This window comes from Balaenoptera physalus (assembly GCF_965194825.1).
Source record: "Balaenoptera physalus genome assembly, chromosome: 7".
Classification (NCBI taxonomy): domain Eukaryota; kingdom Metazoa; phylum Chordata; class Mammalia; order Artiodactyla; family Balaenopteridae; genus Balaenoptera; species Balaenoptera physalus.
This window is the reverse complement of record NC_138886.1, coordinates 42,215,678-42,234,303: the sequence shown is the minus strand read 5'-3', so window position 1 is coordinate 42,234,303 and position 18,626 is coordinate 42,215,678. Positions and strand designations below refer to the sequence as shown.

The 18,626-nt window shown below is 41.3% G+C and overlaps 1 protein-coding gene across 1 annotated transcript in view; it reads right to left on the bottom strand.

Annotated features, from left to right (window-relative positions):
• GNAQ (G protein subunit alpha q) overlaps positions 1-17,829 on the bottom strand; it is a 287,397-nt gene extending 269,568 nt beyond the window's left edge. Inside the window, exon 1 of the mRNA XM_082471076.1 lies at positions 17,554-17,829. Coding sequence (XP_082327202.1) covers positions 17,554-17,689 — 136 coding nt within the window. The 5' untranslated portion in view covers positions 17,690-17,829. The remainder of the gene's footprint in view (positions 1-17,553) is intronic.
• Between the last annotated feature and the right edge of the window lie 797 nt (positions 17,830-18,626).

Sequence of the window (18,626 nt, the reverse complement as noted above, 5' to 3'; positions counted from 1 at the left end):
AGGGCAACCTGACTGCCTTCTATGATAGGAGACCAGGCAACAGTCTAGGAAGAAAGAGCAGATGTACCTTTCTTGATTTCTCTATTCCCTTTTATACCAACACAAATTAAATACTGAGGTCAAATTCAAATAGTATATTTTGGGTTCTATTAGGTATGTAAACAACAAAGTAGTTAATAACCAAATCAACTGTAGATTCATATTGAGTGATGGACTGCGGGGATCTGATCTGAAATCTAATACCTTCCATGTCTTTATTGACAGTATTAACAAAAACACTTGTCTTAATATAATTCTTAATAAATCTTAATTGTGATAAGTTCATCTACTTTCCTCTGAGAATGAACTGGGAAGGATTAGAAATACTAGAAGTCGGAAAAAAAGCTGAAATGATCTTGACCTTGGAAAGACATTCCCAACAGAATCAGGATGAAATTCAATAGGAATAAGTACTCTCAGCAATTGGGGAAAAAAAAGAAAACCCTATGCAAATATATAATAAATGCAAAAATGCAGAGGATTGTATGCAGATCACAGAATACCATAGGTCAAAAACAGGGCTAGCAATGTAGTACTGTATTGAAAAAAATAAGTAAGAGCCATCAAGGTACTGGTAGAGGAAAGTTACAGAAGCTCTCTGTACTCAAAACTGCTATATTTCTTGGGATGATTTGTTTAGATAAAAGGCAAAGATTTCTGAAGTCACATGTATCTCAGTTCGGGAAAAGATACAGAAACATTACCTACTCTGACTTCATAAAAACATACCTCAAGTGTTAGCTTCCATTTTGGTTTGTTTTTTTTTTACAGAAGAAAACAACTAGGATGATAAAGGACAAGATGTTATTCCTGCCTTATGAGAAATGATAGAACTCAATGTTAAACACAAAGAAAGCAAACTCCAGGAGTGTCATGAGGATAACTCCGATTACTTGGAAAAGCAGATGTGTTCCAGGGGATTCCAGAGTCCCAGTGTCCCCAAGGGATGGACCTGAAACTAGTTTCAGGATAGGTTTCAGCTCTGTATACAAACATTTTCTAAGCAACACAGATGGCCAAAGAGAATTAATTCCTCTTAGGGGATGATGTTCTTACCACTGAACATAGAGGGGAACAAAATAACAATAAATTGGGGGATGTTACAGAGGTGACTGAAGTACGGGCTGCAAGCTTGGACTTTAAAGCATATAAAAGATGCTATAATTATAACTCTCTATGAAAGACTTCACGTGTGCTAATTACAGTCATCAAGACTCATAAAGCACACTTACTGGAAAGCAGGCAAAGTGCTCCAAAAAAACAACAACTTCCTTTCTATCCCTCAAAATGTACAAAAAGAAAAAAAATAGAGAGGAAACCTCATCTTCGTTAATAATAGCAAAGGACTTATCAACCAGAAGCAATGCAAACAGATCAAAGAGAGAGAACCTGCATAACTCTTCTGCTGGTAAAATAGTGCAGTGCTGAGGGAAGCTAGTATCCAAGGTCCTGAAAGACTTCCTGGTATCCCCCAACTTGGAGGAATAAGTAACATCCTACTGGAACTCACTTCTACTAGCAGAGGAGGGGCTAAAGAGACACTATACAGCCAAGCGATCCCAGTCTCTCCCTCTGACCTGGCAGTGCTGAGGGTGGAAAGCGGGCCTCCTGTGCAAAGTGGTCTAAGAATACAGAGAAATATACCCAACAGGTGCACAGAACGAAAATCCCACAAAGAGCAAAGCATCATTTCTCATCAAATGAGAACAATTTCTCATCAAAATGGCTGGCACATGCAAACGGAAAAGAAAAATGGAACTGGTTGTAAAATACGACAAAATTAAGAAGAGGCAAAGCCCACGGTCTGAAGCTGCCCACCGCCACAGAGCCTTACCACCACTCTACTCCAACAACTGAATGGCTAAAAATAGAATATATACTATCGTCGTCCAGCCCACCAGCTTAAGTGCTAAGAGAAAGACACACACAGACCCAAGACAAATAGGGAAGGAAGTCAATGAGATTCCACCCACACTATTTTTGGACAAACAGTGGGGCTAGACAAAATTTGGAGCATTCTTAAGAAAAAATGAAGACAAGGCACAGAACATGCAGAAGGAAAATGAAGAGAACACGCTGGAAGATATACTCTAGGAAACAGAAGAAGAAAGTAGAATATAACTGCTCTATATTATCAAGAAAATTTAATGAAACGTGGACTGTTTGAAATAGGATATTAAAGAAATAAAATAAGGTAGAAAGAAATTGTCAGAGCTAAAAGGGGAAATAAGGAGAAAAAATAATATTGAAGAACTTAAAAATGAAATCAGAACATCAAATACATACAGCAGGAACTTCAGTCATTCAAAACCTACTTATTGCCACTTGACGTTTATATGCCAAGCACTGCCAAATCAGTGTTGCTGACAAGAAACTTGAACAAATCACACAAGGAAAAGCATGGAGAAATGAAGCCAAATATAAGCAGTAAAATTAAATAACAACCTATTTCTTTTATTATATATACATGTATATATTTTATGTACCCAGAGAACAAAAATTGACTATATACTGGGCTACAATAAATTCCAAAAAGTAAAAACAATACAGACCACATTCTCCTATCAAAATGATGTAAGACAAGGAATAACAAAGGTTGAAAAAAATCACAACCACTTGGAAAATTTTAAACTGTCTTAAACAATCCTGGTTCAAAGATAAAAATAAAAATCATAATTTTATAGTGTCTGTAAAAGAATGATATGAACACTAGGTAGTAACAAGTTGAAAAATTCAAAGCTTTAAACACTTCTCATTTAAATCAAGAAAATGTTAAAATAAATAATCTAAGAATTTTATTTCAAGAAAATTTTTATAGTACAACTAAATAAACCTAGACAAATTAAAAGAAAGTAATAAAGATAAGGCAAAAATAAATTAATAATAAGGGTACCAAGACCATACAATGGAAAATGAATGTCTTTTCAACAAATGGTGCTGCAACAACTACTTGCAAACGAATGAAATCGGAACCCTACTTGCAAACGAATGAAATCAGAACCCTACTTCACACCATATGCAAAAATCAACTCAACGTGGATCAAAGACCTAAATGTAAAACCTAAAACTATACAACTCTTAGAAGAAAACATGGAGGTAAATCTTTGTGACCTTGGATTTAGCAACAATTTCTTATATGCGACACCAAAAACATAAGCAACAAAAGAAAAAATATATAAACTGGACTTCATTACAAGTAAAAGCTTTTGTGTTGCTGTACAATTTTGCACATAGCTAAACATTTCATTTAACCTTATCAGTTCTATTTTCTTTTTCCCTTGGAGATATTCATCCTAGGGCACTCCATTCTTCCATAGATAAAAAGGTCAATTTTCTAGAAATACCTCAGTTATTAAAGTTGAAACTAAAAGTGATTTAAAAAACTAAACCTAAAGGAAACCTGAAACCTAAACTAAATCATAAATTGAGGCATTTGTTATTTTTGTAAATAGGCAGTTTAGAAAAGAAAATGAAGACTTTACAATAGAAATTAAATCCATACAATGCAAATAAATACAAGATTTTTTTTTTTTTTAGCCCATCAGATTACCAAAATTCTAATGATACTAAAATGTGCCAAAACAGTTACTACATAAGCTAGAGGTGGGAAATAAGCCAATACCACCTTTCTGAAAGTCAGAGCGGTGATGTGTATCAAAATTTTAAATAAGGTTATTATTGGGCTGATGATCCAACTCTGAGGAACTTATCTGAATATGTAAATGTACAAAGATCGATCCCCTACAGTATTCTCTAGAGCACTGATGATTAAAGAAATTTAATGGACTCAAATGAGATACATATCAACAGGGTCAGGTATATATAAATGGTGGTGTGCTGGCAAATCTTTAACAACTGGCTCTGCAGGGGCGGGGGCGAGGGGAGCTCGTATTTGTAATATCAGCCAATTTCTGCGGCATGAGTACTCCCATCATGGCTAATTTCAAGCTACCAAAATGAACTCAGTGAATGCTGAGTTGAGAAGAAATGTACAGAACTGGCTTTTATGAGCGGGTGCAAGCTGGCTGCAGCACATCACTGTATGATTCCTAATACACTGGAACAATGACAAAAAAATACACTGCAACACTAAAAAGCCATATAGCTGTGATGCAAAGGATTTATATTACATGGCAAGATATCCATTACGTATTACTGGATGAGAAAAGCCAGTTACATACAGAACAGCTTATGCTGTACAATCTGGGATAGTGTGAATTTATATGTGTATGCATTTTATTTTCACTTTGAAAGAAAAAGAATCACACAACAGTGATGTGTAAACATTACATTCAATCTAGTTTCGCCCATAACAAGAACAGTAAATCTGGCTTTCAGGGAGTATCTAAACCAAATTAAGATTTTTATTTAAAAAAAGAACAGCGAAAGATCAACAGATTTGGCTTCAAAGTAATTAAAAACTTCTGTATTAAATAATACAAAACAAAGAAAAAGAACAACAACAGACGAGGGTTAAGTTATCTGCAGTAAACATGAAAAAGGCTAATTTCATTTGTGTGTTGGGAGCTCACAAATAGGCAAAGGAAATGAAGAGACAACTTACAAAGTAAGGAATTCAACCAGAAACAAACATATGGGAAAATGGTCATTCTTACTAGTGATCAAATAAGTGCAAATGTTTTAATTATGTACCACTTTTTGCCTACTAATTTACTGATAATCTTATGATAATACTCACGATGTTGCAAGTTGTATACAATCATTTCAGAATATGTTTAAGTTGTGTGTAATCAAGAGCTATAAAATTTTTCATATCCTCTAACTTAGAAGTAACATTTCATCTAACAAAAGTGTGAATGTGTGTGTTTTAAAAAAAATGGCTATCTATGCCAAGAACTTCATCACAGCATTATTTTGAAAATGGAGCATATATACACTAATATGTATAAAATAGATAACTAATTAGAACCTGCTGTATAAAAAAATAAAATTCAAAAAAAAAAAAAGAAAGAAAATGGCAACACTGGGAGAAAGCTAAATGCCAAAAAAAAGAGTAAGCAAGCAAATTAATATATCTCCTCTAACAGAATATTATACAATTCCAAATATTAATATGAAGTTTATATACCACACAGAAAATGCTTACAACATAATGCTAAATTGTACAGTATGATTACATCCATGCAAGAAACATAAAAAGAAAGCAGACTAGAAAGGAATATACAAAAAACAAAAAAATCACGTTTCTTAGATCGGTACATTCTGGATAAACTTATGGATACATTTTCAAACATTTTTTTTCATATTTTGTCTAAAAAACTGCATTACTCATAAAACTTCAAAATCACTGAAAAATAAAACAAAAAATAATATTATTAACATAGAATGGGCTGTCATTTCAAAGGCCATGAAAACAATATAATGTATTCCTTAACAATGTAAGAAAATTCTTAAGTGGAAGAAGATAAACACTTCTTGACTCAAATTTTGTCTATTCAGTACAACAGTTTGTCTCATTATTAAACTTTTTAAACTATTTTAGAAAGCAACCATACCATCAGAGGATACATATCTCAAGTGTTCTTCTTTATTGCATTCCAGAAAGAGAATAAAAAACAATCTAAATTCAGGCAGTAGCATACTGCTTGAAGATATATAATATAAAGAAAGAATATTTTTAACAAAAAAAGACAAATCATTGTGTGACCTTGTGATTCAGTACTAGGGACGCACAATGCATTAATGAATTCTGGGAAGGATACATTGTAATTTGAGTAGCAATTCACAGATAGACCCTAGGGATTTAGAAAAACCCTAGACAAGAATCCCTGTTCCCATAATAAGCATGGTCTGGAGTGGAAAGCGCTACAGAAAATGTGTTTCTCAAAGGACATATCTGGTGACTTTCGTGAAAATATATTGGGAGTCCAGATTTCCCTAAAGAAATATTAATGAAGTCATGATTTCCTCCATTAAAATGGAACCCTTTGTCAAGAATTGTTATGGATGGGGAAATACAAATTATGTTTCTGAAACTGATCAAGCAACATACAGGTATCTTCTCCGACCAGAAGATGGGAAACTTATGGGACTCCTCATTATAAGAGTTGACATCTGCCCCAAATTGTTTAGTCATTTCTAATGTGCTTCAGGTAACATCTTAGATGGTGACCCAACACGTAACAGGAGATACCAGGATGTTCGGAGGACATCCCATTCATTAGTCCTTGAACCCATCAAGGTCCTTCCATCTCTAGAATCCATGGCTGGTCCAAGTTTGGCTCCAAGAGGAGCCAGTACTATGGTAATTCATTAGTTCCTAACACACCAGGAAGTGATTGGTAATAAAAATAGAGGCTGATTTCAAGTATCTTTTGTTTCAGCACTCATTAGCTCTACTCTCAAATTATTCAAAATTATTCAAAGTATTCAAAATATATTTGCCTACATTTTGAATCAAGAAGTCCTCTTAATTCTATCATGGACAAATGAAGCCCATTTTGAATGCTGGTCGTAAATAGGCTTTAGGGACCTTGAATAATCTGCTCCCTGGACTTGGATGTTATAGCCCAGAATGTGAACAGCTCCTAAGAGAACACAACCAACACACAGGTGCATTTTTCAGCTAAAAATTATAAACAACTTCTATATTACATGGCTCCACCTGAGTAAGAACCCCTTGGCAAGACTATCTCATGGTACCATTTATCTACTCACTGCCTCGGGCAACTGAGAAGTCACGCTATTGTAGGAGAAGCATGCCACATAAAAGCAGATTTCCTAGGCAAGAGACATCCTAATAACCCATCACCAGATTAGCAGACTTCTCAATACAGTAATAGATGCATTTCTATCACCTTAAACACCTTAAATGGGGGGGGGGGGCGGGGGAACAGTTGGAAGAGCCTGGTTGTAAATTTTCTTTTTAAAGTGTGAATGGTTTTCCTCAGAACACAGCTTGACTTGAGCTCTGTGCTTTAGGCTATCTAACCACCTCTGGGAGGACCCAGAGAGTGTATGCAACAAAAACGCCTCCCATAAAACCCAGTCTTCTACCCATGCTCACCTCCCAACCCAGCATCTGGGAGAGGAAGGGCACGGTAGATGTGACAACGATGAAGAACCGGGTTGGGCAGTGGAGCTGACAAGAGGAAGCTGCGTTGGCTGGGCTCTTCTTCCTAATCAATGTGGCCAAGTCAACGCACAGCACAGGGCACCTCTCCTCTGCTCTCCTTCCTTCCCTCCAGAGCTTAGGGAACACACGGTGCACCAGCCCTACAAGGAGCAACACCCTGTGCCCTGCCGAGCCCCTCAATATCCCCCATCACCCTCTGTCGCCTGCAACTGTTCTCCTTTTCCCCTGCACCTGTCCAACTCCAAATCTGAAATCAAGGTAAGGAAGCCTGGAGCTGATAAGATAATGAGAAGGCCATGGGCCAGAAGGAAAGTAGGGGTCAAGGAATGCCAAACGCCTGCCTGGCACTTCCAGTGGAACTGGGCTCTGTAACAATGTTTCTCCAGAGCCAGGATGAAAGTCTAGCTGTTCCTTCTTTGGTCATAGAGCCCTTTCTCCAGAATGCAGACAAGCGACACAGGAAGTTGCTTTCTTAAAGTTTCTCCGACCATGGTCATGACAACTAAGGGCGGTTCAGAGGCCACAGCAATTTATATGTATATATTATAAATATTTTTTAAAACAAAAAAAGTATGAAAACTCCTTACTTCATATTATGAATGTGTCCACCCTTATCTGTTCTTCTGGTTTCAGTTAAAACCCTGGGACTTCCCTGGTGGCACAGTGGTTAAGAATCCGCCTGCCAAAGCAGGGGACACGGGTTCGATCCCTGGTCCGGGAAGATCCCACATGTCGCGGAGCAACTAAGCCCGTGCACCACAACGACTGAGCCCACGTGCCTAGAGCCCGTGCTCCGCAGCAAGAAAAGCCACCGCAGTGAGAAGCCCGCGCACCACAACAAAGAGTAGCCCCCGCTCGCCGCAACTAGAGAAAGCCCGCACTCAGCAACGAAGACCCAACGCAGCCAATAAATAAATAAATAAATAAAAATTAAAGCCCCAACGGAAAAAAAATGAGCATAGTAATGGAAGAAGAAATGGACATAAGTGGTCCATCTAAGGGTTTATTCCAAATCTTTCCTGGAAGGCCATGGAAAAGGGACGGACTGGCTCTAAATACAAAGCAGCCCCCAAAGTGCTCCACCAAGGTGTGTGAGGCACTCCCAGTGCCCAGGCTCAACCTGCTCTCACTGAAAAGGGCAGAAATGCGCTTGAGCAGCTTGCAGGCAAATGAAAAGCACTGCTTAAAGCCCAATGAAGAAGAATAAGGAGGAGGAGGAGTGAGTCAAAGGCAGCTGCCTAAGGGTGTCTAAGAAAACACACCCAGGCCTGAGCAGGGCAGCTCAGGAACACTGCCTCTCAGGCTCCACCTCCGTGTCTCCTAGGGTGTCGCCCTTCCTGCAGGAAGCAAGAGACCCACGCTGATATGACAGGAGGCTTTTGATACCATTCCCTGCGAAGGCAGTGAGACTATCAGCAGCGTGCCGGGAGGCATGAGGGGCGGCTCTGGGCACACTTGCTAACCCTCCTCACAGCTCTCGCCCAGCACTCTCCGAGCCGCCTGCCTGCGGGGGAAAGAGCGGAGAGCGAGGGCGGCCAGGAGGAGCCCACCAGACCTAGCCGAGCCTCCCAAGGTAGCCCATCACTCCTGGAGAGGCTGAGGCTCAGGCCCCTTGTCCAGGGCTGACAGTGGCTGGAAACTGGCTGAGATGGCAACGTCGCAGAGGGGAAGCAGAGGAAGTTTCAAAGTTCAGACAGCCTTTAGATTTGGTCCAATCTCTTCACTCTACGGGTTTCTATAGAAATAGTAAAGGAACAAAGGAGCGAAACACCCGTGGGTTAGTCGCGGGAGGCAGGGCAGGAGTACCGACTGCCTTTCCGTTACAGGCTTTAGAAAAGATACTCACAGCTACACCAACATGCAGAGCCACAGGAGTATTTCCCAGCCTGCTCAAACAAACTCTCACACAGCCAGTGTGCCGTTGTTTTTGCATGATCTGCTGATTTCCAAAAATATATCACAAGAGTTAGAGAGAAAAGAGACTTAAACTCTTAACAAGTACCCTGGCATTCTTTTAAGGGCAAACCAGGAACAAGAATTAAAGTCATCCTGTATTATTAGAACAAGTCACAGGAAATGGGTCAGCTCTTTAGGACAAGAGGAAAATTGCATTTGCCATCTGCGGAAAGAACCTGTAATATAATGAAGTAGCTCTGAAAGGTGTAGTACCTAAAATATCAATTCACGTGGCAAGAACATATCATTGTGTCTTTACCCTAAAAAATAAACTAACCAAAGAACCCTCTCAGACTGTGTATAAAGCAAGCAAAGGCTGCTGCTAGCGCCACCCTCCCTGACTATCTGGGATAAAAACACAATGAGAAAGAGATGTTTTAAAGCTCTCAAGTAAGGGAGGTGAGGGTGTTCAAATCATCAAATGAGGAAGATGCGCTCTTACCCAACACAGGCCCACAGCACCTTCTCCCCTTCTAGTACACGCACTGCATCCTATTTTGAAACCCAGTGGCCTGTGATAGATTATCCAGCACAGGCTCGCTAGCTTTCTGCTGGTAACCGTGCACCAATCTCAAGTCCCCGTCCTCTGGAAAAGGAGAATTTTACATTTTGTTCGATAACAATGTATTTTGTTTTGCAGACCGCGGTGTTGCTACAGAAAGTTAATCACCTCCTCAAAGCACATTCACAAGTGTCTTTCTTTTAATGCATTCAAGCACCCAACTTCCCCTCTCACCAGCTCACAACCACATGATGTTTGAAAGAAGCACCAACTTGGAAGTTCCCTAAATCTTAAAGAAATGCACACACCAGAGAATCTAAGGAACCCCTCCTAGCGTTTGGTTAAGGAAGCTGTGATGAGAGAATAAACGGGTGGGTGGGATTCCACGGAAGGGTCTTTTTTTGCGGGGTGGGGGGCCTGCAGCAAAAAGCTGGAAGACTGAACAATGAGTGGATGAGACACTGGAGCGTTTCTCTCTAGAAATCACTGGTCAGCTGCAGTCACCAGGAAATACGTGGAAAACGCCACCCGTCACCCCACCGCCTCTTCCCCAAATGGAAATGTAAAAAACAAACACTAAAACTGAAAAAGATGAAAAAAGTTTTTAAAATGTAAAAAAAGAAGCAAACAAAAAATTCTACTTCAATTTTTTTACTAAGTGATGGTGATTAAAAAAAGGGGGGGGAGGGCAAATTCTGGAAAGAGGCAATTAATTCATGATTTCAGTTCTCCAAAGGGAAAAAACATGAGGCCATCTCTCAGAAATACACATGAACACGTTTCTAAACATTACTATTCACTTCCTGTAATAGAGCCAAAAAGTCTCACTCTAGCTCTTTTTCTTTAATTTGCGGATCAATTATTACTCCCTTCTGTGAGACTGCAGAAATACCATGGCATTACTAACATTCTGGTTCCCGACTGCACCACAGTCCATCACACACTTCCCTGAAACAGCTATTTGCTTCCAAAGCAGTCAAATTGCTCACAATCAAGATTAATCCTGTAATAAAGGTGTGTAAAATTTTCAAATTTCAAAGGACTTGTGTAACAGTTTTCCATTCAAACTGCTGGATAAACTGCTATTGGCTTTTTAACCCGAAACAATTACGAGAACGTTCAACTGAATCATTCTCCTGAGACAATGAATGAGAAGCAGGAATGGAGACAAAGACGACCTCGCCTTTAAAACAGAATTTCTTTAACTGTGCCCCAAGTGGCCCACAAAATGACAAAGAGGCGTGGTAAATGGAGAACAAATCAATGATACCCATTAGAAGAAAGCAAGACATTTAAATTCACTCCCTTCAACTGCTCTACTTTCTTCTGGGAACCCAGCTGCCCACCCTGCCCCCGTCCTCCTACACCCACAAGTCACCAGTTACTGAGTCCCCAGTTACAACAGAATGATTGTAAACTGAGCAAGACAAGGTGCTTCGCTGAGCTACAAAGAAACAACGGCCCCTATCTTTGCCCTCACGTAGCTTCCACTTTAGTTAGAAACATAGGGCAAGTGGTCATAAACAGTTTCTCATAGTTAAAGGCAAAAAACGATATGCTTGCTCCAAGGAAATAATATGTATCACTCAGGAGTTCAAATTCTCAAGACCGTCTGCTCTCCCCAGTTGTGTAATCCCCGGAAAGCTTCTAGAATGGCCTTCAGATTATTTTGTCTTTTTCTTTGTATTAAGAGCCAATAGAAAAACCAAAACCAGGAAGGATAATACTCAGAAGGACATGTCAGGCCGAGGGCATCAACTGTAAAACAGCAAGAACTGTGAAAAGTGCTTGTAGTCTTTCCTGCTGGCAAATAAGAAACAGGGAGTGTCTCACGTAGTACATTATTTTGCACATAGTAGGTGCTTAATATCTATTTGTTCATTTGATCAGCATTCTATATACAACTGTTCTTTCTTATGGTATGTCTGGTAAAAAATTTAGAGGAAATATTTTTTTCCAAAAACTGGCAAGTGTTTGCTGAATAAATGAATTTGAAATATCTTGATAACTTTATTTTTAAGTAATACTAATTTTGTTCTTAAAATTGAAACATGAGACTCTTAACAAAATATTCTGCACTGATTTCAGAAATTATGGCTAGGTATAAAGGTCAACCCCAGAGCTACTTAGCAAATTCAGTCTTTGGTTCTCAACACTGCAACATGGATGTTTATTTTGTTTGTAATAAAGTCCAGATTCATGACCACCTAGGATTTATGAACTCATTTATGACAGCATGTTTAGGTCCTTTTTTTCCTTTTTACTACATGTTAGATGAGAAATCAGATAGGTTTTTTACATATCAGTAAGGTAACATATCATAGGTGATTGTTGAACAACTTCCTATAATTTTATTAGTAACAGCTGTTCACACAAAATAGAGTTTGGGTCTGAGAATAGCTCTTTCTTTAATGTTACTCCATTCAGCAGAACAAGAGAAAACATTCACTGTTTACTGTAGTCAGTTATTGCCACAGATTTAATTACCAACAATCACACATTTTACCTTCTACTACTATTTCACACTTCCCTAGGATTAATTCTGCAGAGATCTTAACATTGCTTAAAAGTTTCCCTTTGAAAAAAAAATGTCACTACCCTCCCCTTCAACCAGAAAATTAGACTTTAAATTTGCTGCTACAAATACTTGTATTTCCCTCAACCCAAAAGAGAGAGTCTGGAGAAAACACATTCTTTCCACCTTCTCAGGGAGAAAGCAATCCTAACCTTCTTAAAATGGCTTCTCTCTCTTGCAAGATGTACCCTTTGAGCTCCCTATTTTTCCTCTACAACACCCAATCCACACTTCCATTAATACCAAAAGAACTAATAACCTTAAAGAAAAACTAATATGAATGCTGGAATCAAAATCATCCTTGGCAAATCTCGTTCATTTCAAGTGTAAGTTTGCCTGGATCATGAAGAAAAATGTGTTCTTTTCTGCTAAGTTTAGCATAGCACGCAGCCTCACAACTGCAGAAGCTGTTTCAGGTCCTTAAAAATTCATCTGTAATAAAAATCATAACTATATTTAATAGGCATCTCTGAAAATTAAACATAAGCCATCTCTTATAAGGTACAGCTGGGTTGTTTGACTTTTTTTTTAATGAAAAAGAGGCTATAAAATTTATCTGTAATAAACAAAATGGCCACTAAATTATTCTTCTGGTTCTCCTTCCTAAACCTACCTAAAAATATTTGAACAGATACATACGGGATAACTTCACTGCTCAGTAGGGTTTTAATTTGCGCCCAAAATTCCCATAAGAAGAAACAATACGAGATTGACAGTTATATGGCAGATCTAGACAATGAATCTACGTGGTTCAATGCAAAAATCTTACTCTGAACGCTTTGTTATATAGTCAGAGCTACAGTTTTGGTTTTTATGAGGGATGCTGCCACTTCACTCTTCAGATACAAACTATAAGTACTTTGTTTCCAAAAACATAAAATGAAGAAAAAAAGGAAACGCATCCAAACAAATCCTGACATTTAGAAACATATTCAACACTTGCAAGCTAAAAAAGTAGCAAAAAGAAAACCAGCTGGTCTTAAAGCAGCCTCCCAAACACTGTATTATGGTATTTCCAGGGAGATTCTGTTATTAGGGCTGCTCAGAAGGAAGCTTTCATTCTGCGGTTCTGAGTAGCCATCCTAGAGAGCCACTAACCTCCAGGTTAATTTGGGCATCAACATCCTCGTCCTTCCCCTAGTGAACTCTACACAGGGGGAATGGGGTGGGTGCTTTTACCCAGACCTGCATGCATGAGCTCTCCACACAGTCTAACTTTGTCAGAGCACTCCTAGCCTTCCAGGTGCCTTCTTGCTCTGTAACTGTTCAGTTTTCAGTACAAATGTACATCGCTCAAATTAAAAACGTTCTTTCTGCAATTCTTAAAATTTAATCGCTGTGGTTCTCCTCATGTAATTATATATAGGTAAATCGTAAAAATCTGTTCGGTCACCACCTGTACAATAGAGAATTTAAAAATTCACTCTGTTGAGTGTATCATGGGGAAAAGTATATGGCAAAAAGATGAGAGGGTTATACTAGCTTCTATACAAAAATAAGTAATCAAGACATGGTATGGTTTCTTTTTTTTTTCCTGTAAACTTTCATATTTTAAGTGTGACTGTTATCATTCCCAAATGCACCCAGCACAGAACTGTAATACACTGGTTCAATATGTGATGTAACATCTTACATTAACACTTCCTATCCTGGAATGCATTTGTATTTAATTGGCTCAAAGAGTTACATATAATTTTTTTAAAAAGATCATGATTTTCTCTGCCACAGAATAAAAACATTACATTTCCCCATGTCTCTATAATGTCTTTATTGTTTTATGGTCCCAATTTCTATTAGGAGGGTTACAAATAAGTTTACTTATTCAACAAATACTTATTGAGACCATTCTATGAATTAGAGATTGTGCTAGAAGCTGGGATTTAATACTGAACAATATAGAATCAGTCCTCAGTCCCTACTCTCCTAAGCTTCCAGTCTAGAATAGAAAGAAAATCTCCAATCACATATGCAATTCAGTTAGAAGAGCAAGAACATATATTCTTTCATCTAAAACGGGCCTAAACTTTGCCTCTTCAATAGGTAGAATCCAATCAATAAAAAAAGATTTGCTAAATTTTTCTATTTGATGATTAAGATCTGAAGAGTAAAGATTTCTAAAACATGTAAAATAAGACAGGTTAATGGGGGGAAAAATGTGTCTTCAAGGAACTGAAAATTTCAACATGAATATCCTTGACCGGAAGCAGGCATTCAAGGCCACTTGTTTTATACAGACTTAAAGACACATTATATTAAATAGTGTGACCTATGTACCACCAATAGAAATATTTAGTTAATATTCATAAGTATTAATTAAAGGAAACAGTGTGCATTACATCTAGGAAGTATATAAAAACTTAAAATATTCTCTTGCATATCTATGTAGAAAACAAACACAGTTTTCTTTGAGGTGTCTAAGAAAATAAACACTGTATAAATGAATTTAGGAAATGAATAAAGAAAACAAGAATTCAGAATTTAATATGCTATTTTATGGTAGTAGGTTTCTGGGTTCATTTTTTAAAAAGAATAAATATCAAAATGTATAAGTACTGTAGAATTTGGAACATATCGGCGTAATTGCTGGATAGATATCAAGGCAGCCCAAATTTTACTGCCATACTTTCATCTAGGCAGGTAACCACTATTTTCTCTTTCTAATTTCTCCGTAGTATAAAATTAACTAATTAATTTTATATTTTGCAAGGGGCCCCTGCCAAATAAATCCATTAAAATGGTGTCATGCTTTGAACTACAATTTACTTTGAAAATAATTTTACACTGAATTTCATTTAAATATAAGGGTGATTCCTCAATTTAAATAAAGTAGTTAAAAATACTGGTAAACCTTTTGATGGGCATCATTTACATGAGTGAAGACTGAGTGCACACATCAAAGCAGCACATCAGGCATTCCTCAGAAGGAAACCCTCCCCAATACCTTCCCTGGTTCAAATTAACCATCATTTCTCTCCGGGACTCAAAAATTACAAGCACACACACAAATCTACACTTAGTATATAGCACTGACTATATAAATAGTGTAGGTACTGCACTAGTTATGTTACAAAAGCAACATACCTAGAACATGAAGCTGTAGCAAATCTTACATGATGTCTAGGGATTGAATTTCTAACAAAAAGTTGTATAGTTTTAAAATGCTAGTAAATGTAGATGTTAAACTGATGTCATATTTTTCTACCACTTCTAATAGGCCATATTTGGGGGCTGGGGCGGGGCTGTATTTAATCCTACTCGAAAATCTAATAAGAAGGGGAGGAAAAAAAGTTCTCCACACCACCACTTTAGCAGTAAACTGTTTTAATTTTTTTCCTCATAAAATTATCTCCAAGTTCATTTTTTAAAGCAAAATATGTTTTGTTTTGTTTTTAAAAAAAGCACAATATGTTACTTAAGTCCAGTCTGTAATTAAGTGTCCATCTACGGGCATTTCTCCCAAAGTCCTCCTCCTAGACATTCAAACCTAGGCCCTCAGACAGACAAATCCCCTGAGCTCTAACTCACAGCTGCTAGGAACCCAGAGCTGCCACATTTCAAGCAATGGGGTTGGCCTGAGAGACCTCAAATGCCCTATTCACAGCTAAACAGAAACAAATAGACTGTACACAGGGCAAAAGAAAAAGAAAAACCATCCTTAAGTCTCTCTAAAACACACGCTTTTTCCCTTAATCATGCATTAAACTCCATACGTTTCTCTTGCCCCATCTATTTTCTTCTCAATCTTGAGAATTCAGAAAGCATTCAACTACACCTTTTCAGCCATTAGAAGTAGCTCAAAATGAGAATAAAAACAAAAAATAAAAAGATCTTCCTTTTCCAATTGCAGTTTTCCCCTTCCCTGGCTTCATTCCCTAAAGTCCGCCCCTCTTATCCAGGGTTTGCATTCTGTTCTTTATAAACATGTGCACATTTACCTAATCTGGTTTCAAAATGAAGACATTAAGCAGGGCATGTGAGTTAACCATTTGTAACTATTTGTAATCACTGTATTTTGTTCCTTGTTGTAAATGATCCAGTACATAAGCAGTTCAGTCCCAAAGGCAATTGGTTCCTTGAACCAGGAGATGGAAAGTTCAAGATAAGAAAGAAAATGCATGCTTCCCAAATCAGAATTGACAATATTCTTTTCTTCCAGAAATGTCTGAGAAGTCTATTTATCATACACGCAAATATCCAGAACATGAGTGCAGACATTTTTCAGGCCTGTTACTGCAAAGCTGTTTGTTCTTCCTACCACAATAGCTCAGAGTTATGTCGCGCTGGCCTGAACGTTGATTCTGAACATTCTCTCAGAGATAATAATCAATAAAATTCCTAGTTCAGAAATGGCATTTTCTTGCTAACTTAATGTTAAGGCAGAATGTTGGGTTATTTTGTAGAGATTAAACGGAAATTTTTGCTGTTCACTTCCCGTTTTCCTTCTAGCCCAGATTCCAAAGATATTAAAATGCTGTCCGCTTTAAACAAAAGGTTTCTCTTTGCTTCCATGAGAGTAATTGAGGCTGTACTGGTAACTATTGTGAATTCAGGCCTACATCTGGGTTGCCTCATTAAACAAAAGATACCCATCGCTGTCAACAACCATACAGCACAACCCTCCCGTATCCCTCATCTTTATCTGGAAGGAATGGTGGAGACACACGCCTGTCACCATTAAGAAACTCTTCTGGGTCCCTCGTTTTGGTGGTCTGGTGGTTAGAGAACAGCAATTGTGTGACACATTTAGGCTTGCCTCCGCCCCGCGAATACACAAGCCCGCTTTCTTCGGAGAGCCAACCACTCGGCTCCCTCCTCATCGCTCCTCGGAGAATCCAGTCGCGAGTCAGCCCACCGCTCCACCATTCGCTCCCGACCCCGGAAAGCACTGATAATGGATGCACACAGGCCACCCCACCGCACGCCATCCCCCAACGTGGCTCCGCTCGCCACCCTTGGGCCACACATACGCACAGCTCCCCACTCCACCACCCCACGGGGCGCAGCGGCCACGACACTGGAAGTTCAACCCCCCTGCCCACCTTCCCACCCCCACGCCTCTCCCCGAAGCAATGTGCCATTGAGCAAATGGCAGAAGCACCACAGACAAACGCGCACCCCGAGTGCACAGCCCTTAGGTATACCGAAAGGCACAAGCCGAGGCCCTAGGCAGAGCAACCCCGACCCCTCTGCGCGCGCGCGCGTCTCTGTACGCGCGCGCGCGCCCAAGAGGGTGCGGGTAGTGGCCGGGAACGCGCCCGGGGAGGGCAGGGGCGAGTCGCGGACGACCGGGGGCCGGGCCACGGTCCTGGGGGGATGAGGGTGGTGGGCAGGGGGCGCAGAGGTCCGGCGGGAAGGCCCGCGGCGGCCGGCCCCGGCTGTACTCACCGAGCAGCAGCAGCTTGAGCTCCCGGCGGGCGTCCCGCTTGTCCCTGCGGAGCTGCCGCTCAATCTCGTCGTTGATCCGCCGGGCTTCCTTAGCCTCCTCGCTCAGGCAGCACGCCATGATGGACTCCAGAGTCATTCTTCCAAAGTGCCTCCGCTGCAGCCCCGCCGGCACCCCCTGCTCACACGCGCGCACACACACCCTCCCGCCCTCGCTCCCCCGAGGCAGCGGTGGCCGCCGAGCCCCCGCCGCCCGGGCGCGCGTCCGGGATGAGCTCGGCGAACCGCCGCGGGGGCCGCGGCCAGGGCCGGGGCCACTAGGTGGGCCGGGGGTGCGGCGGGAGCTGGCGGCTCGAGCCGCCGGGAGGAGCGAGGCGGCCGCGGGCGCTGGCTCGGGGGGCGCACTGGGGAAGGCCGCCGCGCCCGGCCTCGCTCAGACGCCCGCGCCTCCTTCCCCGGGAACGGGCGGCCCGCCTCGCCCCCCGCGCCGCCGCCGCCGCCGCCGCGGCTCTCCTAAGCCGTGCGCCCGGCGGCGAGAGCACATCCACCGGGGCGTCCCCGCAGCGAGCGGCCGCCGACGGCTCCCTGCGCCCGGCGCGCTCGCTCCTCGCCGCCGCCTGACACGGCTCCCGGGCGCCCTCGGCCCTGCCCGCGCCCACCGCCCGGCTCGCGCGCAAACCCGACTCGCCGGCCCGCCCGCCCGGCCGCCGCGCGCTCCTTCGCCTCCGCCTCCGCCTCCGCCAGACGCCCACCCCCGGCCCGGATTGCCAGGCGCGGAGCGGCTGCTCAGTGCTCGCCCTCCCCCTCGCCACACACACACATTTTCTTCTTTCTCTGAACTGGAGCACAGATCCGGGAGGGAGGCGGCGGCGGCGGCAGAGGGAGGAGAAGGAGGAGGAGGGAGGGGATGGGCGTGGGAGGAGGGGAGCGGGAGGCGGGGCCGCCGGCCCCTCCTGGAAGGCTTTCCTGGGCTCGCAGCCGCCGCGGCGCGCCTCCCAGTGCGGCTCTCCCCTCGTTCGCGCAGCTCTTGCTCCCGCGCCCTCGGTCTGGCCCGCCGGCTCAGCGGTCACGGCCAC